This window comes from Neodiprion virginianus, chromosome 4 (genome assembly GCF_021901495.1).
Source record: "Neodiprion virginianus isolate iyNeoVirg1 chromosome 4, iyNeoVirg1.1, whole genome shotgun sequence".
NCBI lineage: Eukaryota > Metazoa > Arthropoda > Insecta > Hymenoptera > Diprionidae > Neodiprion > Neodiprion virginianus.
Window position 1 is genome coordinate 25,019,239 of NC_060880.1, and position 27,455 is coordinate 25,046,693.

The 27,455-nt window shown below is 32.7% G+C and overlaps 2 protein-coding genes across 4 annotated transcripts; one reads left to right on the plus strand and one right to left on the minus strand.

The window, feature by feature from the left end:
* Positions 1-59: 59 nt before the first annotated feature.
* Positions 60-27,439, minus strand: LOC124303203 (uncharacterized). Of its 3 annotated transcripts, none has more exons than XM_046760144.1 (13): positions 27,240-27,439; positions 26,769-26,911; positions 26,167-26,329; positions 25,723-25,963; positions 25,490-25,593; positions 12,007-12,287; positions 8,876-9,221; positions 7,384-7,736; positions 6,179-6,557; positions 5,752-6,019; positions 5,394-5,579; positions 4,869-5,006; positions 60-3,867 (listed from the first exon to the last, which is right to left on the minus strand). In XM_046760144.1, exons 1-13 carry the CDS (start codon positions 27,437-27,439, stop codon positions 3,622-3,624), a joined length of 3,048 nt encoding a protein of 1,015 aa, XP_046616100.1. In that variant the 3' UTR covers positions 60-3,621. The 3 variants fall into 3 exon arrangements, with proteins under 3 accessions (XP_046616100.1, XP_046616099.1, XP_046616101.1); XM_046760143.1 differs by having other exon boundaries at positions 26,167-26,341; XM_046760145.1 differs by lacking the exons at positions 12,007-12,287; positions 25,723-25,963 and having other exon boundaries at positions 26,167-26,341.
* On the plus strand, positions 21,280-23,510 carry LOC124303204 (prolyl 3-hydroxylase OGFOD1). Its single transcript, XM_046760146.1, has one exon. The coding sequence runs from the start codon at positions 21,592-21,594 to the stop codon at positions 23,491-23,493; it is 1,902 nt and encodes a 633-aa protein (XP_046616102.1). The 5' UTR covers positions 21,280-21,591; the 3' UTR covers positions 23,494-23,510.
* Positions 27,440-27,455: the final 16 nt, after the last annotated feature.

The window sequence follows — 27,455 nt, forward strand, 5'->3', positions numbered from 1 at the left end:
TTTCTCATTGCCTAAACCTGATAACATTATTTCGGAAGTATTTTACTGGGCAGTTTTTCTTGTGTGAAAATTATTTCCCATTTATCACTCCGATATCGAAGTAGTCGCGTTGAAATTTGTTTGATATGGCAATGCGAAATTATAGTTGAGCATGGCAAGACACGCGGATATAGTTGGACCTCAATCTATTTGGCTTAAAGAATTAACGAAAAATGAAAACTCATCCATGCAGCAAGAGCAATATGATAATTTATTATGCTGCTTTCATTATTTATGATTTTTCCCCTCGTGTCAATACTTTATTCAACCAAAGTCATCCCGACAATACAAATAATACGCTTTTCAATAAAATGTGGCATAAATAATAATAAACGATGTGAGTATATCAGACGAATGAAGAATGTGTGCAATGTCTGTCACCAAATTTTTATCCAGAAGAAATTATCACGAAGCTCAATTATTTACTTTTTTATACTATTTTCGTCTGCTGAATGTGTTCCTTTTTTCACACATATTCAGTACAAAAGATGGATACTGAATAAAATGATAAACACTTGAATAAAATCAGGTATATCTGAATATAAATTACTATTAAAGTATCAAAAAGCCCCAATTGCAGGACGCAATATTTTTGAATTATTAAAATTTCAAGTAATTCACAAATTCAAATTAACGTTGCACTCATTCTTGAGAAAATAACATTGTTCATGTATGTGTAATTTTGATGGCGCGTTGCATAAAATGTCATGATGTCATGCATTTACAATTACAAAAAACTTAAGGCTAAAAAAAAATAATCGCAGAGTAGAATCAGAAAATCGTATGGCAAAATGTATTGATTTCAATGGATTTTCGATAGATTAATCAACTACTTCAAACGCAATAATAATATCTGATAAAAATGTAAACCATTAAAAGTTGCAAGAACCCAAAATGTAATTAAGGTGAAAATATAAATAACCCTTTGAAAACAAATACAAAATCACAACAAATTTTGCGGTGCTTGAAACTCAATTATTTTGAAAATTCTGTTGTTAGGGGACAGCTAACGAAGTTTCAGTGTGTTGTGATTTCACCACCTGGATGCGTGAAGGGAAGAGAACTAATGATTCAGTACCGGCTTCACTATGTGTTCAAGCATATCAAAGTATCGATATTTTAATGAACGTAATTGATAATTAACGATGTAAATATACAAAATTTTATTAAATATAAATAACTTAGTATTCTTGGGTAAAAAGTGTATTTCGAGTCAACGTTTCTGACCTGCCGTGACCTCATTACCACAGTATTTTTAAACGAGATTCTAGTCGAATTTCACCCATTTATTAACTTATGCAATTATCTTTCTGTTTATTAAGGCATTGAGGCATGATGCGGCGGACTTTTAATTACATATGTGATGGTAACGCATTATTTCATTAGGAAAACTAACAATCCCTGAAATAAGATGTTTAATTTTAATTTTAGAGCTTTGAAACTTTTAACGCATCATTAATCTTTGGAGATTTAAGGACCTAGTGCAGTTTTCTTTAATACAAACACAAACATACGGTCGTGATGTCAGTCGACAAATTCGTCACGTGATTCAGCACGAATACTTGCTTTTTTTGTTTTTCTTTCATTACTTATAAAAATGCGTAGTCTCACCACAAAGTTATGTTTTAGTAAGTACAAATCGCTCGTCAATTTTTGTTTTTGTCAAGTACCTCGATCATCCATCTTCAATTAATTTCCTATAAGCTTCGTGGCTTTGATCTTCAAATTTTGGCATGTTACAAATAGTCGTTAAAACGGAAGGACCTGTGAATGATGCGATGGTAAATTCAAATACAAATTTTTCTATCTCAGACATCACAAATCTATATTTGTGTTTCTATACGCACCTATTTATATGACTAGACTAGGGCCTTAATTTTAAATTCATTCATCATACGTAATTTTTTCATTTAATCTAAGGACTTTTGCATGGAAATACTTTTTAGCACATGTATGAATAGCTATAGGAACTGATTCTTCGAATCTAGATATTGTTTGCTACAACGCATGCATATAGAATATTTCGAATGACCCAACAGAGTTTAAAAATCACAGTGTGTATCTACCTTGGGAATTTCGAAAAATAATCATTTCGAGTCCGAATTTGGATCTAGCGATTGGTTTTTCGCTCCGTTGACACTAAAAAAAAAGTCTGAGCTATAAACTTACTGAATCACCGATGTCTGAAGTTTTACTATTCGCGCTGTTCGCAGAGATTTACGTTAATTGTAGGAAAAACTTTGACTCCTCGATATCCCGAATCGAAACGAACATTTATCATACGTAGATATATGTCTGCACTGAGGGATGCATTAATGGAAATATTCGGTTGCCCATGAATTCAATCCTTAACTATTAGAGGTCAGTTTTTGCAAAATTTGTTAGACTACATATTAATTCGACGGATTTTTAACATAATGTAAAGAGAAAAGAGTATAAAATAATATTATAAGAAAGTACTCTGCTTCAAGAAGTTTAGCATATAATAAACACGACAAATATGAAATATTGCAAATATTCCACATTAACGTGAAGAGCCGACACAATTATTTATAACAGTTGGAATCTTCTGCCGTTTTCAACACCAAAACGATTTTTAAATTTACCATTTACAAGCAAAGCCATGTGTATTTAAATTATTTATAACATAAGTATATACATAACATGTAACTTTGCACCAAAGTATGATTTAATTACAAGAATATTATACAAGTTACGCAAAATCAATTAAATTTTATTCCTAGTGTTTTTTTGTTGTATTTTCGTTTTTACAATTTACTATTTATAAGTTACTAAGTAATCATTAGGCTCGCAATAGAAAAAATTTAAATAGCTAGAGTACCTAATATCAATAATTAATTTAAGTTTTCTTACAAAAAGTCTGCCTACGCGAAAAAATAGAACTTACCATGCTGCTAATGATAATAATGAAAAATATGTTATAACACTAGTGCCACACATTGATTCACGTTAGATTTTTATAAATCGCAACAAATTATCACATCTGAGAACTGTACATCCGAAAGTTACCTTATGTTTCGATTTTAATTTATTTCAGTCGTGAAAGAAAACGCGCAGTAAGGAAGTATTCTTTCATTCGACCTCGGCTCGCAGTCATATATTGTTTCATTCTCACTCACCCATCTTGGAAAAAGACGCATGACACAATCTGCACGAAAGGATTGACTAAACGGACACAACCTGATACTAAAACTATGCATTTACTATAACTGATGTTTGAGTTTCTGCAATCTTTTTTTTTCAACCCATAATACAATAACAAATATTCAAAAAATACATTCTCGCTTGGAACAATAAAAATATTAAAATACGCTTTTTGTCAGTAAATCCTCTCTGATCGTAAAACTTAAAATTTTTTCGAATCTTCAACATTTGATGAAATTTAATACTGTTATAAAATGTTACAGTTTTAGATGCGAATGCAGTTTATACTAGAATTGTAATGTTCGTCGTAGCATTAGCAAGCTGTGTAAGTAGTCGTTTGAATACATTTAATCTAAAACAGTGTAAAAAGTGCCGTTATTTATTTCATTTGCGTTTCATTCTCACGCCAGTTCACCGTTACGTTTCTGGAACGAAAATTTTGACAGAATCCGCATCGCTCTGATCCTTATTTTGGGCCTGCGAACGCATTGCTCGTCTTCGTTCTTCTATCATTTGCCGTCTAGCTTGTTCGCGAGCTTCCCGAGCTTTGCGATTTGCTTCACTATTTACAGTTGATTTTGCTTTATTCGTGACATTGACACGACGCTTCGTGCTGCTCCCATTTTGTGGTAAGGATGTAATTGCCTTTGAATCTGGAATAACCTGAGAGAAAAATGTTCATTATTGTAAAATATTAGTGTTAAAAAAATTTATAAAAAATAAACTAGTTCTACATACATTTTGAACCAGTAATTTGATTTCAATTATTAGACAAAGCTTCCTACCAGTATCATTTTGTAACTTTTGATGAAGATCCGTGCAACTACTTTCCTTCCAGAAAAAAATTACTCAAAGTAAAAGAATGAACAAGGTTTCAGACAATATTTAACAAGTTATTTACGTCTATTCTTGGGAGTTTTCAAATTCGGTTCATATTCTGCTGGACAATTTCTGTTGAATTCATCATTATTTTTTCTAGTTCTCAACAATTTGAAACGAACATTACTTTCAGTTGATATTTCAATGTCGTCCCGAGAAAAAGTAATATGGTTTGTTGGCTCCCAATGATATCACACTAATTGTTTCAAAGATTGGCTGCATAAAGTTTTTTGCACTATAATACCAAATTACCGCAAAATATCTCAATTTGAATCAATTTCAGTTTAAAATGGTACAGTATCAACTAATTCTGAAACGGTTTTGCTTTGTTCGGTTTGTGATTTTATGGTGACAAAGTTCATTCAGGTTTGAAAAGGGGCACTTTTCACAGAACAAGAAGAGTAAACTCTTTTAGCCAAAATGGACACACGTGTTTCAATATTGCTTCTATATTTTATCAGAAATTATAATCAATGTATCCTATTGTTGATGAACCCGAAAATTGGATTCAAGATTCGAAATTCAGATAACGTTTAATTAGTAATTGATTTAAACTAAGGCTTTCTAAATTTTGAACATGTTCTAATAACTTGGAATCACGGCTTGATAAATGAAGTAATTCATCTTTCGGGCATCGTTGTAACGGCATTTCTGAAAATCTTTCTTCGGATATACTTTCTCTATTTAATATATAGTCTTTGTGCCTGTTTGATTATCATTAAAATTGTCATCCCCACTAATTAACCATTTCATTGACACTAGATGGAATGAAAAATTATACATACTTCTTTCCACTGTGAGTTTTTCAGTCTTCGAATCTGATCGAAAAGTTCATTGACTTGAATAACTTGTAGCATCACCATATCCCAGAAGCCTGCTAAATCTTCGTTGGTAGTCGGAAATTCTTCCCCAGGTATTTGGTTCTATACAAATGAAAATGTAGCATGAAATGTGCGAGGAATTCTGAATACAAAAAGCACATTTAAAAAATTAATAAATTTCTTTCCACATATGAAAAAAATACAAACTATATACATTCTACAAATACCAGCAGAATCGATACAGATTTACTTGTATTTAAATTCATCGCAAATTAGCTCATTTGTATTGCCATTTTCAAACAAACGATTTCCAATAATCATCACTTAATTTTGAACGATTTTGTCTGATTTACCTCGACACTCTAAATTAAGGTTTTCTATCAATTAAGTAGAACAATATTTTTATTAGCTAGAAGAAAATAAAATATTGACGTAAACCGAAAGATAATGAATGTTTTTTTAAGAAACTATGCCAACATAAATACTTACAATATTCTTTTGGCAGAGTCCTTCAAATTGTTGCATTTTTTGAGTCGCTAATAGCCGAGCTTTGCCAGCAGCTGATCTCAACTTGCCAGCTGCCTCCTCCGGAAGTACACTTGGATCACCACCTGCCAGTTCAGCTTCTGCAGATGCTGCTAAAGACAATAACCTTTCTGTTTCTGCCTTCAATATCTAGAACATATTAGGCATAGATCAATGCAACTTTGAAATTGTCCAGAGATCTTCATTTTTAATAGGAAGATGGGAAATTTTGAGTTAAGAATGAAAAAATAAATTACAAGAGTATAAAATATGTTATCGCTGAAACAACCAATTGACAATCGAAAGTTGGGTTTCTTCTTACCTCTATAAAATAATGACCATCTTTCTCTTCAGCTACCTTTTCTGTCTCTTGAACATGCTTTGCTATATTATGTGAACTTGCGCTTGGCTCCAAAACAGGTAAGACTACTTCCAATGCAGCTGGCTGATGGTCAGGAATATTTGTTACGCTGGTCATACTTTGCTTTGAGTTGGCGATAGATTCATTTCTAGCTGTACATTTATTCAGATCTATCGTACTTGAGACAGCTTTACTTTTCTGCTCATTTCTTTGAACGGACGAAGTTACTCTATTAAACAAATACAAAATATCAGTGCAATGAAATATGTTGCCTGATTGCCATAATAAATTCAGCAGTGCCAAATCTTTCAATAGTACATGGATTTACAATTACTTGTGTTAACGTAAAATTTCTGAGAAACGTTGCTTACTGAATATTTATAATCACCTTTGTAACGATTTGATTACTTGTTCGCTACCATCAGTCGGTTTCCTAGGGCTAACAACTGGTAATTGAGCCCGGAATTCGGGTCTAAGATGTCTTAAAACTGGAAGAGATTTTAATGATTCTTCCTCCTTGACGTCATCGGTTGAAACATCGTTGTTGTTATTCAATGACTTATTCAAGAAGCAATCACTGTTATTCAATTTACTGGGACTTCGTTTGAAGAAAAATCCTTGTGCCAATGCACCAGGACCATATAATCGTTCCACTCGTTGTTGGATGAAAGACTTTTCACTACTAAACGATGAATTGAATGTATGATTTTCTGTTTCCACAGACGAACCATTAGTCATGCTCATCTCTGTCATTGAAGTATTTGTAACTGGAAATTGAACACAAAATTATTAGTTTATGCTTTTACATCACATTTTATGAAACATAGTTATCTACCGGAGATTAGAATAGAGTAGTTTGATTGTTGAGGGAAAACCGAGGACTGATTCCAAGTGCTATTAGATTTGTAAAACCTGTAAGCTCACACCTTTATTTATGTTTCTATTGTTCATTTTGAAGTGGTGTCAAAAAAATTGTTCAAAACTTCATGCGGGACTTTAGGAACATAGGTTCGACAGTTGCGACGGTTTTATGTTTAATTGAATCCTTTTCAACTATTGATTTTGAATTGAAACCAAAATTTTTATCCATGCCTATACTGAGAATTTCTAATTGTGGTTAGTATACAGATCAAAAACTATTTTCATTTTTTAGTAAAAGTGAAAAATATAGTTCTAGGTAGAAAATTATAACGAATTTTGCAGCTACAACTAGAAGATCTAGTATTCGCTTTCATTTTTACTGATTATGGTCACTTGTGCCATATGTTTTTGTAACTATTGCAATAATTTGATGTCAGTACAATATGTAATGTCAGTAAAGGAACAGATTTAATGCTGTAAGAATTACAATAAATAGTGACTTGCAGTAGTGACCGAAATTCAAACCGTCATTACAAAAAGATTCATTTTACAAAAATTTTTTAGTATATGTAATAAATGAAATTTTTCTCGATGTATATCATAAGATCTAAGTTTGAGCTTGGTTTGGTAATATATCAACATCACTTGTAAATTGGGCCGATTTTCAACTACCTTGCTCTAGGTAACCAACATCCTTAAAACGCAATAAAGAAACTACCGGATCATACTCACCATTGAAACTCGTGGACTTCGGTGAAGAATCCGTAACGTTTGACATGAAACTTTTATTTTGTTGACTAAATGCGACGACTCTGACCATTCCTGGGCTTTTTTTTATAGGTGATATGTCCGGATTACCGTGCACTGGGCTTATATCAGCGAATGTTGTGTGCAAAGGTACGCCTTTGTCAACTTCGCTAAAGCTTTCACAGGTGCTTACGGTATTTCTAGTCTCAACGAACGTATGGATCTTATATTCTTCTCTGACACCATTGGAGAAACCATTTTGACGCTCCATTGCGAGTGGAGAAATCGACAAACTTTTCGAGGGTTGATGACTTGGTAGGCTCAGGTTTTCACTGGATCTATCCAATCAATTAACAATTTCACAAAATGATTATGTACTTTCTATTATATACTTGTTTATAATATTCTATATGTATGCAGCATTCCGTAAATGAGCTCCATTATAATCCTATACTTTTTACATCATATTCAAACTTGACTCGATTGCAGCCGCCTTGAGTATTTTCATTCTATGAAGTAAGAACAGCTTTAAATGGACCAAAGTTCCTTTTCAAATCCCTGTAAAGTCGTGCATAGTATACGGAACATATTTTCATTCAGGTTGCCTGGGAACAGCTCTTTCTTTAAAATTTTGGACTAGCAACAAATACTTGTGTTCAAATCCTAAAATTCGATTTTGAAATATTTCATGAGTATAAAAATTATTTTGCCATTTTTGATTCGTTTGCAATAGACGATATAATTTTAAAAACCCGCCAGCGTTTCGACTTCAAAACCCTGTTGAATAAGAGTGTAATTGCTTAAATCAATGTAATGGCATCACCAAACGCCCGAATGAATCTACAATTACTATAATTACACTTTGCAGTGCATTGAAAAAAAAAAATTATCTACGTCGTTCGAACATCGTTCATATTTGTAACATATGTTATTAATAATCGAAAATACGAAAAATGATATTAAGATTGTTAATGACGAATGATTTGGTGTTTTTATGCAGGTTTACTTGCATTAGCTAGTTTTCTTAGAAACAGTTAGGCTGCCAACTGTTAAGAGATTTTTAGAAACCAAGATTTATGTATTCTAAGCCTTTATAGAATTTAATTGAAATTAGTAAGAATAGTTTTGTAGTAACTACACTATCAATAAAAAATACTGTCCGTACAGTTTTATAAAATTTGTCATTAAAATTCATAGAAGATGGTACACAGTTTGAAGCTGATAATTCTAAGTTTGATGGATAGAAAAATATATGCAAAGGGAAGAATGAAGTGTAATGTACAAAATTGACTCTAACGGATCTTCAATTCAAGGACATATGGACACGATCCACATAAATATTTTTTAAAGATTTTTAATAGCCTAGAAATTGAAATTCCAAAATTCAAAGTGAAAATTTTTCCCACACTTATTAGTATAAGAAATTTCACATTGTTTGTCCGTCATTTCAAAAAATGTATTGTTTGTGTAGATATACCTGAAGCCTGCAGGACTTGTATCCCTTGTTATGAGTCTGCTGCCAGGACTCGTATCTCGAGATCTGAATCCTTCTCGTAATTTGCTATCGTATCTTGTGATACCAGAATAACCACTTATGCTACAGGCAAGACCCAAGTATGATGGTTTTTTGGCTGTCAGCTGTTCTGGTTCTGAGCTGTCATGGTGAATATTACTTATGTTTTCTTTGTTTGCGTCAAAATTTATTTGTTGTATTGATTCTTCTTTACCGTTTGGTAAGATGTCGGGAGACGGAGTGAGTTCACCGTTACAAGAAAAGCTCAGACTGTGTAAGGTTTTATCAGAGATAGAACCTACTGCAGTATCTGTAAAAAGAAATTTTAAATCAAATTATTCAGTCGTTCAAGTTCATATAAATTACTAGAAAATAATTAGTCATTTTCAAGAAAATTATAGAAGGGCTCCTCGTTTGAGAGTCGAATTCAGTTTAAGTTTGCTTCATACTTTAGATTTTCTACTAAATGAGTATTATAAATCCGAACCAAGGAATTGTTAGAAACACTGTTCTGGACTTCTCTACAAAGATATTAATTTTGGTACATCGTTCCACAATTCTTTAGATCCCAATCTGAAAATTTATCACAATGATCTATAAAGTCTTTCCAAAAAATCGCTCATTAAGAATTCTTTATATGATTTTTTTACAACAAACTGAATTAAAACGTGAAGCCATCCTCCCCATTTTTTACGCTTCAAAGTATCACTAATAGTGAAACACCATATTCAATAGAATCACCGTGTCTGGTATGAAATAAATTAATTTCATTGATTCTATCGCTGAGGATCGAGGAAAAATTGTCAACAATGTACGAACACAATTAGTCATAAATTCATGCAAAACAATTGGAGAATATTGTCCAACAATGTGACCCACCTAAAAAGCCACTCAAAGGAAGATGGCAGAAAAATACAATACAGGGAATGTTCGAAAAGTTTAAACACCTCTTGTATTAAAATTGTAAAATGGTTAACAGTCTACGTGTTATGTGAAATATTTAAATACTATTGTTTGATTAAATCCACCGCACAGGCCGCACAGAGACAATAATCTGGATTAGCTAGATGTGAATGCGTACTTAACAACGTTGCCGCAGACACAGGAATAGCCTGGGATCACATCAGCAAGCTATACACTTGCAATACAATGAAAGCAAGTAAAGTTGACTTGGCTTGGCACAAGTCAGGCAAAAGTACTATTCTAGGAATATACTAAGCTAGTTACAATCAGCTTACTAGATTGGTTCAAATAGTAAACAGATGGAACTTTCTTCATCCTTCAAAATGTGTATCATAATTGTTATAATTGTATTATCTGTCAAATAACAATATTCAGCACCCCAATCATAATGATATGAAAAAACACCTGCCATTAATTTCTTAGATTAGAACACGGTGACTGCAATTACAGCAATACAGGAAGTATGAAAAATAATTTACAAAATGTCTGATGTCACTAGAATGACTTTTTCAATTGACAGAAATTAATTACTTATAGAATTTGATTTTGATGGAATTTTTGAAGAGTTGGCAAGCTTTGACAGCCATTACCATTTATCGGTACATTTGTAGGGTAAACTCCCTCTCTTTCCCCCTCCGCCGCCCCTTAATATATTAAATGGTATTATGGTATTCATATTCAAAATCGAGACACACAGTGTGGATGATTATACAGCGTTTCCTTTTTGTTATGAAGTATTTTTAATGGACGCAATCTAATAAAAGCAAAATTCAGACGCAAGATATGACTGATTATGGCTGACTTTTTAAAGTAGGATTCCTTCTGACTAGTTTTGATATTTTACGTAAGAATATTGTGACTGTGATTAGATAAATAAAGTTTCGAATATATGTTTGGGTTGAATAAAGATTGAAAATTTATATAATTCTCCAAATTTGTAACTATGCTCTATAATCCAACAAGTAATCTTATCAAAATAGGTGTAACCATTTATCTGACGGTTATGCTGTGGTATTAAAAAATAATGAATACAGTAGTGACGAAACAATAAAAAATCATACAATCAATGATTATTAGACTATGCAGTTCAGTGGAAACGTTACGCAAACAAAAAAGAATCAGTGTTTACAAAGTTGAACTCAAGTTAATTGAGGTTTTATTCGTCATCAGAAATTCTTGTTTCGAAACAGAAAAAAAATTTAGTACAACAAATTCACATAAAGAAACCTTAGTTATTCTGCTATTTAACAAGATTACATTCATAATCCGTTTTTTGTACGAAAGTTACTATTATTTAATTGTCCAATTTCGATTTTCTCAATGATATTCAAATCAATTAATTTAAGTTCAACTTTCTAAGCCTTGCTCTGATAACTTTGTTGTTCGAATAAATTTTATACTGAATTGTATGACCTTCAAAGTGTTTTACAATATCCGTTACAAATCATCAAAAGAATACTGATCTATTACTTCTAATAAAGCTATTTTGAATATATTACACCATTTATTGGCAATACTTATTTTTCTTGGGAGCCACAAAAAAGATAAAAGATAGAAGTCAACAAAACAGTGGTAGCATAATTAAAATTACTCGTTTTCAATACACCTACATGAGTTGAAACATGCATAGTCATTTATTTCCATCGATGAAGATTTAAATTGCAATTAAATATTTCATATATGTTTCGCATAACAGAAATCAACTTGACAGAAAATTTGACGAGTTGCGTGACTTTCAAACTATATTCGATCAAAAACAATCCTTCCTCAATTTCTCTTGAAACTTGCTATTGTAAAATACACATGAAGGTAAGAATCAATATTCCAAAACTAAACACAGTACGCACAACATGCAAAAAAATATATCACAGGTTTCCAATGCAAAAGTAATTAAAGAATTACTATGGGCTTCACAATATATACTTCCACATGAAAACATAAATTCTCAACAATTACGCATAATGATACGGTAAATACGTTAGTTAAATTCACTAGAAAAACGTAAACGCCTTGAGCAATATATTAAAACATAATTTTCAACCATAATAAGACGGGCAATAGCAGCAGGTACTTTAGATAGTTATGATTTTCGAACTCCAGGACATTCCGAGATACTCAATCGAGAGCCGAACCTGATCGGTCAGATGCAGATGTATCCACGTCGAGACTACAACTGCCAATACTCTCTTGACTAGTCATATTGAGATGTTTATTGGTGACCTCAGAGCTGAGTTGATGATAATGCAAGGGCTGAACTGCGAGGGACAGTGGCCTGAGGCGAAGGGTGGTCCTGGTGTTTCCTCCGCCTGGCACCACTTCACCGGCACAGTCTTCCCTCGATGTTTTACTTTCCAGACCTGCCACTTCACTGTGAACCACTGTGTTACGATGGTTTCCACGAGCGTTGTCAACACTATGATTGTTTCCACAATAGTTAAAAATAAAACAAGAAAACTATCATAAAACTGAAAATCAGATTGAGTACAATTCATGCTTCAAATGTATGCACTTATAGTTGAATCAATACTAATTTCGAATTTGTCCATTCCATGTCCAAGTATTCTCAAAATCCTGTACCTTTCGATCGCCGTGAAATGTAAATGATCAAACACCATTTTGACAAAGCTGATATTGAAAATGAAAATATCTGTTTTGCTCGTGTAAAATCACTAAATTATTATCACTCCGATGTTTTTACATGGATGATAAAAAAGTATAAAAATGGACGTTGTTTTAAAAGCATAAATATATTAATAGGATATCACTTGTTTACGTATTTCAAATATGTGGTTGCAATACATTCATAGCATGAATTTCAAGTATTGGCTGTGTAGCTAAGTAGTTTCAACATTCATCAAAGTTAATACAGAATGATGCACAGCCATAGATAAGTGCAAAATAAAGCAATTACTGATGCAAACATGACAAGTGCTTCCGTACGAATAGCCATATCCATATTAATAGTAATATTTTTTTCATTCTCACCAGCATTGACTAAGTCTATACAAATTGCTTCATTGTATTAAAAATTGTTTTGCGTCAAAGGAAAATAAATGTTCATATTGCCCAACTTCGTGCATCGAAGTAAAAAAGTAACATATTTATCAGCTGTACAATTTTGGTTTACAATTTACAATAAAATACAAATGATTGTGGGTATACTAACTGGGATCTAATAAATTCTTCAAAATTTGAGAAGTAGTTAAACTATCAATAGTTTCATTTCCAAAGTATTCATCTTGTCACAATGCTTCTCTTTTCCCAGGTTCGGAGTTTGAAATATATTAATTCTGTTCAATAAAAGCAGGATAAACCGCGTATACCGTAAATAAAATTAATACAAACTTTAATTGTGCTTGGTACCTTCGTCGCCAATGTTTCCATGGCAAAAACTTAGACAGATTTTTTTTTCCCACTTCATTTACTGTATAACTACCACTTTCAATTTTTAAAGGCATGATTCATTCGAATTATTCCTTGTTAATGTAATTAGATCTCCAAATTATTATATGTATATCAATATCAGAAATACTCTAATTTTTCAATTGCAAGCTAATTTTTTTGTTTTTCCTAGATTAAACGAATTAAAGAACGGATAGTTGCGAAAGCTCTGGTCATTCACAGGGTGGCCACTTTTACGTTGAACGTAATTTTTAGCAACATTAAAAAACAATGCGTAACGATACACGTTATTAACCCGACTGGTGAGGGAAGACTGACATGGTATGCAGACAATCCCAATTCCCAACATATCAACTCTCTCTCTCTCTTTAAACTGGGAACAGGGTTCCCCTGGATATTTTAAGAACACTAAAAAATCTGTGGTGCGTTTCCATGTATATACAACTGTTCTTAGAATGAAAGAAAGATGCGTGTGACTCAGATTTGAAGACTATATCCATGTATGTAATTCTAATGACTTGTTACTGTTATTTAAATAATAGATCTCGAAATAAAACCTGGTTTCACTTAAAAAAAACACTCTACATAAATTATTGAAAGATTAACTTACTACCTATATTATTACGAATAATCAACTCTATCTGAAAATGCAACTCTGAATTAAAGTACAAGATACTTTTACACGAACACTCATATCAAGCATTCAATACCAATACGCTCTTCATTAATGTTGACAAAATGCGAAAACACGTTTCAAAAATTAATTATTAGTAGTCCTAATAAATGAGACAAGAGATAATGCAAAATAATTGACACCATTTCAGGAAACTCTCCTTCATAATGCACGATTCTATAATAAATTTCATAACGTTTTCCAAGACTAATCCGAATTTTTAACCACCATCCAATGTTTGTAGAACGAAAGAAAAGTTACAGAAAAATATTGCCAATACGAAATTTTCATTATTTGAATGTAATTGATATTATTTCTCTTTCGTGTCAGACATTGTAAATGCTTGGTCTTTCAACGCAGTAGAAAGTACCGCAGAGATAGTCAGCAAGGAAGGAATTCAGAAGTTGGGGTAGTTTATTTGCATTTATATATAGACACCTAGGATTAGCTCCAGTGTCACTTACCAGGAGCCCCTTCTAGACCGGTCTAAAGATATCCTATTCTGGATAACTACTTTGGTAAAAAGACTCTTCAGCAGATAAATATGCAATGAGATTTAATTTTTTTAAATACTGCCTTATTATTGATAATGTCAGTGAAGTTATTGTTGACACATGCCCATCAATTTCAACAAATATAAAATTGATAGAGCACCTTTTGTGCATTGATTCTAATCTTCTGAGTTTAAAAAAACTGAATGATGACTTACATTGAATTTGTCAATGGTACATGTGCTTGCGTTTGTTTAGACTGCAACCAATACAATTAACCTTATGAAATTTATCAGTGATTTCAAAGTAAATAACGCCAAACTTGGTACATAACTTTGAATTGTTCGCAATTCGACAATTCAACTACTTATGAAAGTACCTACTTGCTGTATCTGTATTCCGTAATAGATAATAATTGATTAGACAATTCAATTAAAATAGAGCAGATATGATATTAATTGTGCGCAGCATTTGGATATCAAAGTTGCAACATTCAGGTGTCGTTAATGGCATCCAGAAATAGCAAATAAAGATTAGAACTAGAAGTACATTTTGTAAAATAGTACATTTCAATAACGTGAAATAGTTTGCATGCTTAAATGATGATTAATCTTTTATTAAGTAGGTACTACTCTTAACTACGATATACTCTATACTATAAATGAGGCTTCAAGGCTGAAATATTCATTTCAAAGGCAGTGCTTCCATGCTAATAGTTTATCGATAATAACTACACTATAATTACTTACATTACAAGCCGTCACTAAAGACTATAAAAATTGTTTAGAGTTGTCAAACAATTTTGAGTTAATAATCTTAATTAGAGAAGAATCAGTGCTGGATATTTCTAATTTACTGTGCATTATACAAAATTATAATTATTATACAGCATTCCAATTCAAAACTAAATACGATACAGCTAAAAGTACTATAGGCGTAACTTATGTTAATCGTACAGGTGAAAGTGAGGGATGAATCATAAGAGAGATTTGGTGTACAACAGGCAAGTTTTATTACAAGATTTTTGGAGAGGATAAGCAATATTGCAGGAAGATTTTGGCTAATTTGCAGACATTCTTGAAGACTTATAGTTTTTTGTTTCGAATATTGCACGAATTTGTAAAATTTTGGAATGAGTTTCATGATGTTGCATGGCGAAATGTCTTGAGATGTTTAGGAAATTGAAATGTGCTGTACACCATTTCTCCTCAGGTAAATGTCTGGATAAAAGTGTGGGAAAAATTGCTAAGTTGATCCACAAATGGTGCATAAAAAAATAATCACATATTTATGTTTACAACAACACATAAAACGTTAATTTTAAAACAAAAACTTCACATCACAGTATAGAATTGTATGTCTTTGCGAAATTCATTTGAAATAAATAGGCAGTTGATCTATTGAGTATAACCAAAAGTATAACATATCACCCATTTTGACATAAATACAAATCTGTACACACATGTGAATAAAAGTTTCGATGGGAATGTAACACATCCAGAGTGTTAAGCTTCCGTTATTATAAGCAGAGCCTAAGTTGAGAAAACGAGTCTTTTCAATAATCAACAGGCAAACTCAAGTGCTGGAACAAAATCTATATCGCCACCATTGTCAAAGCCTGCAATTTCTTCTCAGTTGTACAATTATATCCAGTACTTATCGGTTGCACTAACAATAGACTCTATTTCATGCCAAATTAAGGAGGTTCGTTGGCCTAAAATCAGTACTTTTCATAAATTTAATGAAGAGTAACCCATTGAGTATCTAGAAATTCTTATATTGGTGAGCAAAAAAAAATCTGTAAAAATACAAAAATAGAAAATACTGCCAAAGCAAACAAAAGCTTAGATATCGATGTTTCATTTTCAATCTCTTCGAAATGGTAAAAAAATCTAGTAGATTCTGGTAGATTATTTTTTACAGTCATTGAAAAAGATTTTTTTTTCTGAGTATTCAATTCAATATTGGCATTTTTTGATTATAAACAACATGTTGGAATAATGTTGTAAAATTATATATTTAACTACACTGACATAATAAAAAAAAAAGTTTGATTGTATTTGTAAAAAATAGTTTGAAGAAATTTGAAATGAAGCATCAATATCTAACAATAAACTTTTGTTTATAATTTCACTGTTTTCTGTTTCTGTATTTCTTAAAGTTTTCTGAGCTTACGAATATATTAATTTGATAGGTACCCGATGAACGACTACGTCGTAATTAAATTAACAGAAGGTATCGATTTTTGGTCAATCAATCTTCTTTAATAACAGCGATAAAATTTTTCATACACCGTCCTAAAAATCATCAAAGACTTCAAAGCAAATCTGTACAGTTTATGCTTTGGTAGCAATTTAAGTAATATTAAAAGAATTCAAAGTGTACCACCTTCACTTTATGTATTGTACTCTTAATGAATAATTATATTGAATGGATTATAAATTACCATAATAGCTACAATTTATTTTGAATTAGCAAAAAAAACTTTTTCGGCATCAACATAGTGTCCAGTAAAAGATCTGTAACAAATTCAACGCCATTCAAGAGAAATAAGGATACACGAATGCAGAGGGCACTGTACAATAGCGGCATGATGTACGTCATATACATTATTTCTACTACAACCTGTTAGTAGGAAACAACAAAAAAACGCGATTTGAAGCAAAAATTCACTCTTTGCGAACAGTTACTCAGAAATTACAAATAAATAGATCATTCGCAGGAAAGCTTCAAAATGGGATATTTCCTGCACAAGAAAAATTTAATGACATTTTCAGAACCTCAAAGACTTTCAGGACCACTGGACACCATCAATTAAATAAATGATCAACTCTTTGTTAGTGCAAAGAGTAATAATCAACATACACTGGGCATCAATTGAAGCAAGATTTGGAATGCATATCAAGAAGCAAGAGTGTGATTTAAACAGTATTACAATTCAAAATAAAAAGGTGCATAAAAATAAATTCTGTGATATTGTATTAGATGATGTCGAATCATATCAACGCTGAAATTAATTGCAGATTTCAGCTGTCAAACACACATGAAAAAATTTAATTAAATTGTCTTTCTTGCAATTTGGATCTTACATTCTTTAACACTTTGCAATCCTACTCGGAAAATGATGATTAGTAGCTCTCAAAGATATTCATGCACACATCGGCCAAAACCTACAGTTAACTTCAACATCGTGCATTCACTGACTCAAAGATCATATCTGTAGATACATCGGTTATCAGCATAACACACTTTTGAGGTTTGGTAATTAAATTAAACAAGTTCTATTAAAGACCGTAAAAATTGAAGCTAAGCCAGTACACCTAGCTGTGTTCAAGGACATATTTACTACCTATATTTCACAATAAGAGAAGCCAATATTAAATTTAAGAAAGGAGAACTTCATTCGATAGTGCAATCACATCCAATCCATTAAAAATTCTCTGCACGTTTCATATCCAGTTGAGTGTAATATAATTCTTTACATTTTATGTAGGTGTATAAAAATATTTAGCCTGTCTCCCACCTTAAAAAAACCTTTTATTATATGAATATATCCAAATTAGTTTTGTCGAAATGAATGAAAATAATGATGATGTCTGTGTAAGTAGGATACTAATTCGTTGCGTAGATGAAGAAAAAGTAATTGAAATATGTGGTATTGTTTAGAGATTAAATATAATTAGCTAAAACAATTTGATAATAATAAACGTATCATTATTATATTTGAGAAATACGATGAATATACAGAAGAAAATGACTGTAAGGATAGCCTATACAATATACAATATACAAGCTATACAATAGTGTAAGGGATATTGCGTCCTAAGTTAGCCAAGCGAGACACTGCAGGAAAACTACACGCCCATCATCATCTATGCAGTTCGCCCAGAGCGACTTAACAAAATAGATAAATTGCATTGCAAATAACAAATGCGATTTGATTTTTCATAGTGAGATGTAATGAAACGATAATAATTAATGAAACTAACAATATAAAAGTGATAGAAACTCCAATACTCAGAAAATTCATAAAAATGAAGTAAAATTGGTCAGGAAATTGTTTTTAGGTACCCAGCGATGAAGAGAAAAAAAAAATCAAAACATATGTTCTACGTAGTTGCAAGCTGAATGATTGAGAATTCCAGGCAAAGTAGATGAGTCGAATTGTAGAATACATGTTTAATAACCTTGATGTTGTAATAAAAATTCATGTCAATTCAGAGAACATGCATTCCAACGATTATTTCAAATGCCAAATAATCTGGCACAAGTTTTCTATACTGCAGACGCCTACACAGTTATAACAACTCCTGAGAGGCGGCAGAGGAACCTGTTTATGTATTGCATACTACTTCTCACACCAAAGATTCGAATTGAGAACGTAAATCAATATCCGACTTAGATAGTGTTAAACATTTCACAAGATTAAGTGTATCAAACCAATTACTATTACTAAATGCTTGAATACATGTTCGAAAAGTAAAGCGGATAGCTACATTAGATTGAACTTTAAACATCTTTGAAATATTTTGCAATAACATATCCAAGACTGTGAATAAAAATTACATTACACAATTACTTGTGATTTCTTATTTTAATATGTCGCTTTCATCAATTTCTTACTTTTTCAATTGTAAATTTCGCACTTTCATTTCGAACTTGTAAATATATTAGTTTGTACTGCTTTTGGAGAAAATTATTAAAAAAAATTTTGCAAACCAATTAGAGTGGTATATAAGCCTGTTTATACATTCGTTCAAAGACTGTTTGGAAATTGAAACGTATAAAAACTGCAAACTGATGTTTCAGGTGTAAGATTAATCCTTCTAAAATCCTGCGGTTTGCAGGATTGTAACATTGCCTTAAAGATTAACGTTGAGAAACAGTTTACTGAACCGGAAATCACGAAATTAGACGTAGGTGGGTACGAGAAATACTTGAATTAGACAAATTATTTACGCAATTTCAGATTCGAATTATGCTTACTTCCCCAGACGTTACTAACATCAATGATATCATGGTAATTGAGCGAAAGAAAATACATGGATGAACAGTTAGGCATATTTACAGTAAACTAAACAAGCATTGCTGCATTGTGAAATAAAGATACGACAGTGTATATAAAGCGTTAAGGAACTGTCAGCGCCCAAGTAAGTGTGGCACGCCTCGATCTTTCCGACAAGACCGAATTTTTCGAGGAAACGTCGTGCAAAGGATGAAAATAATGAATAGAGTCGCATGCGTCGATGCCAACGTCGTAATTGTCGGCTAACCCGATAAACACCTCACCCTTATAATTAGAGGATAATTCAATACACATGGTTAATCCAACCTAAAGACGTATTCACATACATGCTATATGTCACATTTTACAACGGAAAGAATGTTTCACTTTCGGCGTAGTCGTTTATTCGTTACTCACATTCAAGTTGTCCCCTGATTTTTCCAGACCCTACTTCGTCGTTTTCTAGTCAACCTTTCTTAACCGATTTCAATATTTCGCGAATAATACTCCGGCAATTTAGAGGTCAGGGTGTGCCCCAAATTTTCGTAGCGCTCAACACTGCCCGACACATCCGTCAAACACGAAAACCGGTTGCCATTTTGTTGCTGGTTTGACACTTGCGCGCGATCTAACAAACCGAATGCCAACCTCATTCGAGAGCGCTATTTTTCAAACGGTATCCACTCGTCATGCTATTCAACCTACATAACGATCGTGTACACTTGAATAAACAATTTTATGAGCCTGAAGCATGACGGGCCTGTAGATAGGAATGAATAGAGTAAAAACAACAACAAAAAACTTGAATCAGATGGTAGATGAATATCGACAAATTAAATATCGATACCTCACAGCAGATATTAAAACTAAATAATTTATAATCATACCGTATTGCGGTACATCTTGACACAAAAGCACTGTCCTTAAATTCTTACACACAGATTCCTTATCAAATCGAAGATGCGGGTCGGAACCAATAATTCATGTCATTCGGTCGTTAAGTGTATCCATGTATCATTCTTTGGGTGATTATTTTCAAACAAATTTGCCAAGTCTCCGAGCGTGCTTTCAGAAAATAATTAATCTGCCTAGATCAATATGAAATTGCTAGAGTGATTTAATACTGTGTGGAAAAACGAAACGAAATCGAAGCTCGATTTTAGACAGTTACGTATTTCTTATTTTCCACATCAATATTATTTCGAATAACATTTAAAAAATCCTATCTGCACGTTAAAGGATTTATAAATGTTTTAAAATCGTTTACAAAATGAATAACTATTATGTTATAGATATCATGTAAAACTCTCACGCGATGTTGGGACTTTTCAAAAATGGTTCAGAATGAAGTTAGCAAGAAGAACAACAGTTATGTAATTATGAAAAATCAAGTTTAAGTTTCGCTGCGTTTTTTCGTATAATATGTATATACATCAATAACAGTAGCAATTTTACACCTATCCAGGTGAATCGGCGGGTTGTTTAACGACTGCCAAACTCCGCATATTTGAACAACAAGCTATAAAAATCGATAAAAGTAATTATTAAAAAGTAAATAAAAGTAAATATTCCCTTAAATCACTCAAAGAAAGGTATATTTCATCGCGAAGTTGTTTGCATTTTTGATCCCGACCTGGATGGGTAATTTAAGGTGGAATCAACCGAGAGTGACGGGATAACGGGAACGAAACAATACTAGCAAGCAATAGAGCTACGGTAAAACGGAGTAAGAATATTCGGAAGATTAAAATTTGTATGGTACTCTCATCAGCACAACGAAAGATAAAAAAAGTATTATCTATAGTACCGGCTGCGCATGATCGTAAAGCACGTGCAATTCGATCTATTACTGTTCACAGCCGTTGGACAGTCAGTTCTGTAATTTTTGTCCTCGAATGTGAATTATTCCAATATTGACGATAAATAACAATTGATACTTGACGAGTTATCGTTTGTCAAGTTTCATTTATTCTTCATTTCTTATTGGTTTTTATTGAAGTACAGAGGATTCCGATTATACTTCAATTTCAAAACACTTAAATACATGGGCAACTGAGTTAACCTCTTTTTTGCCCAGACCGAATGACACGAGACAAGCGAGCCTGATCGCGACGATACGGTGGTGAAGGAATCAGTATCGTACATAATGTCCAACGAGATGCATGAACACGTTGAAGAAACAGATGCAATTGAACCTGTTGCAAAAAGATTTAAAAGTTCAATAATCTCGCAACACGTGGGGTCAACGGAATTCCAAAAAATCTTTTCTAATCATTGGCACGGCTCAAAGCCTGTGAAAACAGATAAAATAGAGATAATAACGGAGCCGTACCGAATATGCAAAATTTCAGATGTTCTAGCCGAAAATGCGTTCATTTCGAAAATAAAAGACGAATTGAAAGACGTAGAAAGTTGCCGCAAAAATATGGACTTGTATCAGTTTGAACAAACGAAAGACCTGGCAAACGTAAAATCTGAAAGCATAGTACAATTGTACAGAACCTTTGAATCAGACTTGACTGATTGGATGAGAAATAATACGAAAATTGATTTGAGTGGAAAAATATCAATATCTAGCGCACGTTACTCTGATACAGATTATCTTTTATGTCACGACGATAATATGGGTGATAGAAGAATCGCCTTCATTTTATATTTGTCTGAAAATTGGACTGCGCAGGATGGTGGATCACTAGATATATTCGATACGGATGAAAACGGACAGCCGAACTGCATTGTGCGCTCATTAATTCCTGAGTGTAACTCATTGATTTTCTTCGAAGTTTCAGATAAATCGTACCATCAAGTTTCTGAAGTAGTATCTACAGACAAAGTGAGAATATCGATTAATGGATGGTTTCATGGACCATTGTTGGAAAGTGAAATACAGCATAGACCAGAAATAACATACAAATATTTTAAACCTGATGAGACCGAGGTGGACTTGCTGTCTTACATTTCTAAGATTTATTTGTACACAACAATCGTTAAGAAAATTCAAAGGACTATTGAAAAAGATTCGTTCATATACCTTCCCAACTTTTTACTGGAAAATATGTATGAAAAATTGTGTGATGATATAAAAAATGAGAATATCAAGTGGGAAAGAACTACTCCAGCTGATGTGCAGAATTATGAAATCGCCAATGAAGATACTTTACCCACTGTGCTGAAAAATTTCTATAATATTTTTAAGTCCATCCATATTTTTCACCTTCTTAAACAATACACTGAGTTGGATTTGGTACCGGAAGCCGACCATATGAAACCAAGAATGAAAATTGAACTGCAGAGGTGGTCGCGGGGCTGTTATATGTTAATCAATGACAAAGAAGTCATTCAGCCTTACAGTAAAAAGGATGCAGAAACAGAAAATAATGAGAATCATAAAACTGATGAAATTGACAGAAGCCTAAAAGCAGAGCTGAAAGACGGATCAAGTATAGCAGGTAAAATAGAAGACACATCTAACGAATCAAAGAGTGCAAAAAATGATGATCAACCTAATTTCAGCACGAAGCACGACATTAATACAACAATTGATAAAGAAACTGCTACACAAGACAGAATAGTAGTCAAAAATCCACATGGCAAAAATCAAAATAGTATTGGAAGTAAATCTAGTAAAGGAAAAGAGAAGTTGCCAATATCTAGAACGGCATCGTCAGCAAACTGTACCAAATCTATAGGGAAAGCATCGATGTCCGTCGCATTTCACCAATCTGACTCTACGGATACAGAAGATTACTCGTCAAACCCACCGAGCGACCCAGAGTCTGATACTTCACAATCTGATAATGAAGAGAAGGATAATAGGCCAGGCACTCTGGATGTTTTATTACAATTTCATACCGAGAATGCAACAGATGATACTACGATAGATTATATTGACCCTAACCAGAAGGATGGTGCATTGATTCATATACCACCCCAAGACAATCATTTGTGTTTAGTTTATAGAACTGCTGACACTTGTCGGTGTAACGAATATGTTAACCATTATTGTAAAGGCTACTTTTACACATTAGTATGTTCTTACTATGAATAAAACCTTTTAAAAAAAACTTCCTATCTTGCATTATCTATTTTTGATTTATATAAAACGACACAGTTTGCTTGATGTTGAGAAATAAATGCAGACTCCTTGTTCACGCTAAATATTATGTCGTGACGAATCACTTCATTCTTTGAAAGTGAGTGATAGTCAGAGAGAAACAATATTGGTTTGGATGAATATAATCGAAAGTTACACTTGGTTACTTCAACTGTTAAAAGTATCAGCAATTACAAAAAACATTAATTACTACTTTCATGAAAGAATTTATGATCATTTGTTTCACAATCCAGTACCTAGCTTAAAAGTAAAAAAATCAACTTTGTTATAATTGTTTTAAAATGGATTGATCAAAATATTTTTTTTAACTTTACAAACATTATAAATTTAAATTACAGCATGATCAATTTTCAAGATTCGAATTAGATAGACCATGCATATTCACTCTTTCTCTGGTTGTGGATCTTGCAAGTTCTGCCATAAAACAAGACTACTAATCAATTTGAAAGTAAATAGCATCCAAATGAAGTCGAAGTCAGCATCAACTTTGTAAAAATATAATTACAAAAATACATATCCTATTGATTTACACTGTATGAAAAGGATTCCGAACAGGAACATTGAGCATAAAGTGTTAAATGTAGGCCTTGTTTTAAAGCACTACCTTCAGCAGATCCATAGTCTCTACTCTAAAAAGAAATACAATACAATCCTAAACTAGAACTCCACCTCCCACTTCATAAACCTTTCATTTGTTTTCAATTTGAAACTAGCAGAGTAACTGTGATTCACAGAGAATGTTTCTTTACTTATGACCAGTAGCACCACTTCATACTAGGTATTTCATGCGAAGTTCACATATGGAGCTCTAAACGGAGAGCTGCATCGCCACCTGTCAGAATCACTCACCAAACTGAACGCACGACTCTTGGTATACCGATCTCTTATGCTAGAATCCCTGACTTTGTACATTGTAGCACCCTATGGGGCCTTTGTGTAATATGACCTGGTATATGCGCATGCATTGACATCAGTCCATTTTTGTCCCAAGGACAACGTAAGTTTTTAGCATTACAAACAGTGATGTATCTTGTTGTTAGAAAAAGCTAGTTCGATTATAGCTTCTGAACAGGTAGGCAAGTATCACTATTAGTTTTTTTTTTCACACAATTTTGAATGCTCACAAGCCTATGCCAGAGGACGCTGAAGCTGCTTGAAAGTAGCTGTGATCGAATGTACCAGAATCTTAGATTATATGCAGAACACATACCACGAAATAACATGACTGCAGGCATATCACATGCATTGTGTTTCTGCTAGTTGCTACTATAATCTGCATAACTATATCAAGGCTATAAACATTTTTGATCTTCTGAAGATATAAGCTACTTAGAACTCACGAATTAATTAAATTTGATTAAGATTCAATTAGTTTTTTTTTTTTAATCACAGTTTAATAACTGAAATTATTCAGGCAGTGGTGGTAATATTATGCTGTATAGAACGTCTATCATATATTATTTGCAGACCAAGGGTAGCAGGTAGCGCCACAGTGGAGATCAAGGGATAAAATTGAGGTATAATACAAAAGATATTCTCAAACATTTATTATATATGGTATATTTTATGTACAAAAAAAGATTGCTATTGTTCAGGCTCACGATTTGTGCATGCAAGATAATATGTTCCACAAATTGCGAAAAAAAAAAACCAACTTATACATTAAAAATGTTAAATTAACACATCTGAATGTAGAAAAGTCTAGTGAACATGGAATGATTCTGAAAAGAACAACAAACTAATTCCGTACTGCGAATTTTGATAACATGTTCATGATTCGTATGTCCAGTATTAGAATTATAAAAAATAATACAAAAATGAATGAAAAGAATATTTTCAAGGTGTTATTTAGCAAAGTTCTGCAACATATTACACGAACCCAAATTTTCAAGGTTTTATGACTTGAAAAAATATAAATTAGAATACTCACGCTCTTGAGTTATGAGACATACATTGGGTTTCTGGTCCTTCAATACGAATGCTAGGATAAGACGCCGGTTGATCTTCGACACAAGCAGCGCTTGCCCCAGATGTCTGTAATTCAATGTCAAGAGTGAATTATCTTATTCAAACACTGTGAAGAAGGTTCGTCAGACAGTTGTCTGTTTTTATTATTGAAAAGCTTGTCCATATAAAACAAGTCTACATGAAGAAAAACCTTACCGGTGAGATACAAATCTGTACACAGTGTTCAGCAATTTTTTTTCTAAGTTCGTTCATTTCTAATTCCTGCTGAAAGCTTGCATCGCTTTCTTGCGAGTCATCTCTTTTATCATCATCGGCTGATTTTGTAGAGTACTCAACTTGAACCCATGGGCAGATAATGGGGGATGATTGTACTGAATTTTTACTAGGTCTTGAGAGGCGTGGTGAAAGACGTCTCAATAAAGAAACAAGCTTTGATCTATAAAATTAAAATGAAATCTATACAAAATTTGTCAATTTTAATTTATGTTTAATAACCAAACAGCAAATTCACCGGAATTCAAGTAAAGTGGCCTAACGCGAGTCCCACTTTCTGATGTCTGACTATATATATACATTCCTAACTAAATTGTCCTGCTTTGAAAAAATTTGCTATCATGTACTTATACAAAGTGTACATACTTAGCACTTGAAGTTGCTTGCAAATATCCAGGTGTTGAAGGGATATTTCTTGACAGTTGCTCAGCGCTGCGAGTCCCACTTTGAGATTCCAGTTGATTAGAACATGAAGTAACAGTTCTTCCGATTCTCCAGTCTAAGCTGTTACTTTGAGAAGCTCTGAACCCTGTCAAAAAATCTCAAATATAAAATATTTAGGCATATAATTATATTCAGTATTTTAGATATATTGTTAAGGGGAACTTATTCAACAGTAGCTAGTATTAGCTTTCTTGCATACAATTCTAATTACTGATAGGTTCTCTATTTTTTTTTATGCGTAGATCTTTCTTCTTCGTCTCATGACCAATAACCTGTTCTACTTGTAATAAACTCTTTTATATTCTGTTTGGTTTTTTTTATCACTAATAAGTTATAGCGGCTAAGATCTGGCGCAAATGCTACCAAATATTAGGGCATGTCAGATATTTAAAGGAATATTCTGCAAACTGCAATGTAAATAGGACTTAAAGGTATCTTGTAGGTATTCTACCCACAGAAATTGATAATAATCTAAAAGTAAATACAATCAATTTAGGAATTCAATTATTCTTCAAAAAGCGAACCTTGATGATTAACAGATTTTCCAAGATGCCAATCCAGAGAATTAGAACTTTTATTGACAGCGTAAATATTATCACACGACTTCGTTGAAAGGTAGGTAGAAGTTTGACGCCGTTTTAATAGGCGTAAAATTGGACCAGTGTTTCTGATGAAAGAAAAAACATTTATTACATCTACACATCCAAAACATAGTTGAACTGTTTAAAAAAAAAAAAAAAATACCATGACATTCTTTTAGAAACAGACAGTTTTATTAAAAGAACTTCAACAGTTTAACAGCATTTCAAGTATGTTTCAGACACAAATTCGTTTTTTAAATCAGTTAGATCCAATTAAGTTATATTCAAAGAGCAGTGTAACTCATTGGCTTGTTCCAATGTAATAGATTTGCTGTGATTTGTGATTTAAATACAATATCTATCGACTACCGAGGCTACCGAATATATGTCCAACTTTTAATGAATAGTACATACTTTTTGCACTTCTGTGATGTATCAATAATTGGTGGGCGGTTCTTGCACATTTGAAAAGATTCGGTACTGTAAGTTCCAACTCTAACGTGACTATACGCTGCCCTTAATTGGACACTTTCCAAGGGTTGAGAATTATTTTGTGTAATGGATGATGGCGGGGAAAGTTTGGGGACTAGCTCGATTTTGGAAGTGCAGTTCATGATTTTTAATTCTATT

Coding starts and splice junctions, on each gene's coding strand:
- LOC124303203 (XM_046760143.1), bottom strand. CDS start 27,439: ATGAACTGCACTTCCAAAATCGAGCTAGTCCCCAAACTTTCCCCGCCA. Junction 7,737..8,875: donor ACAAGTCCTGCAGGCTTCAG/GTATATCTACAC, acceptor TTGATTGGATAG/ATCCAGTGAAAACCTGAGCC. Junction 6,020..6,178: donor GTAATCAAATCGTTACAAAG/GTGATTATAAAT, acceptor TTTGTTTAATAG/AGTAACTTCGTCCGTTCAAA.
- LOC124303204 (XM_046760146.1), top strand. CDS start 21,592: ATGTCCAACGAGATGCATGAACACGTTGAAGAAACAGATGCAATTGAA.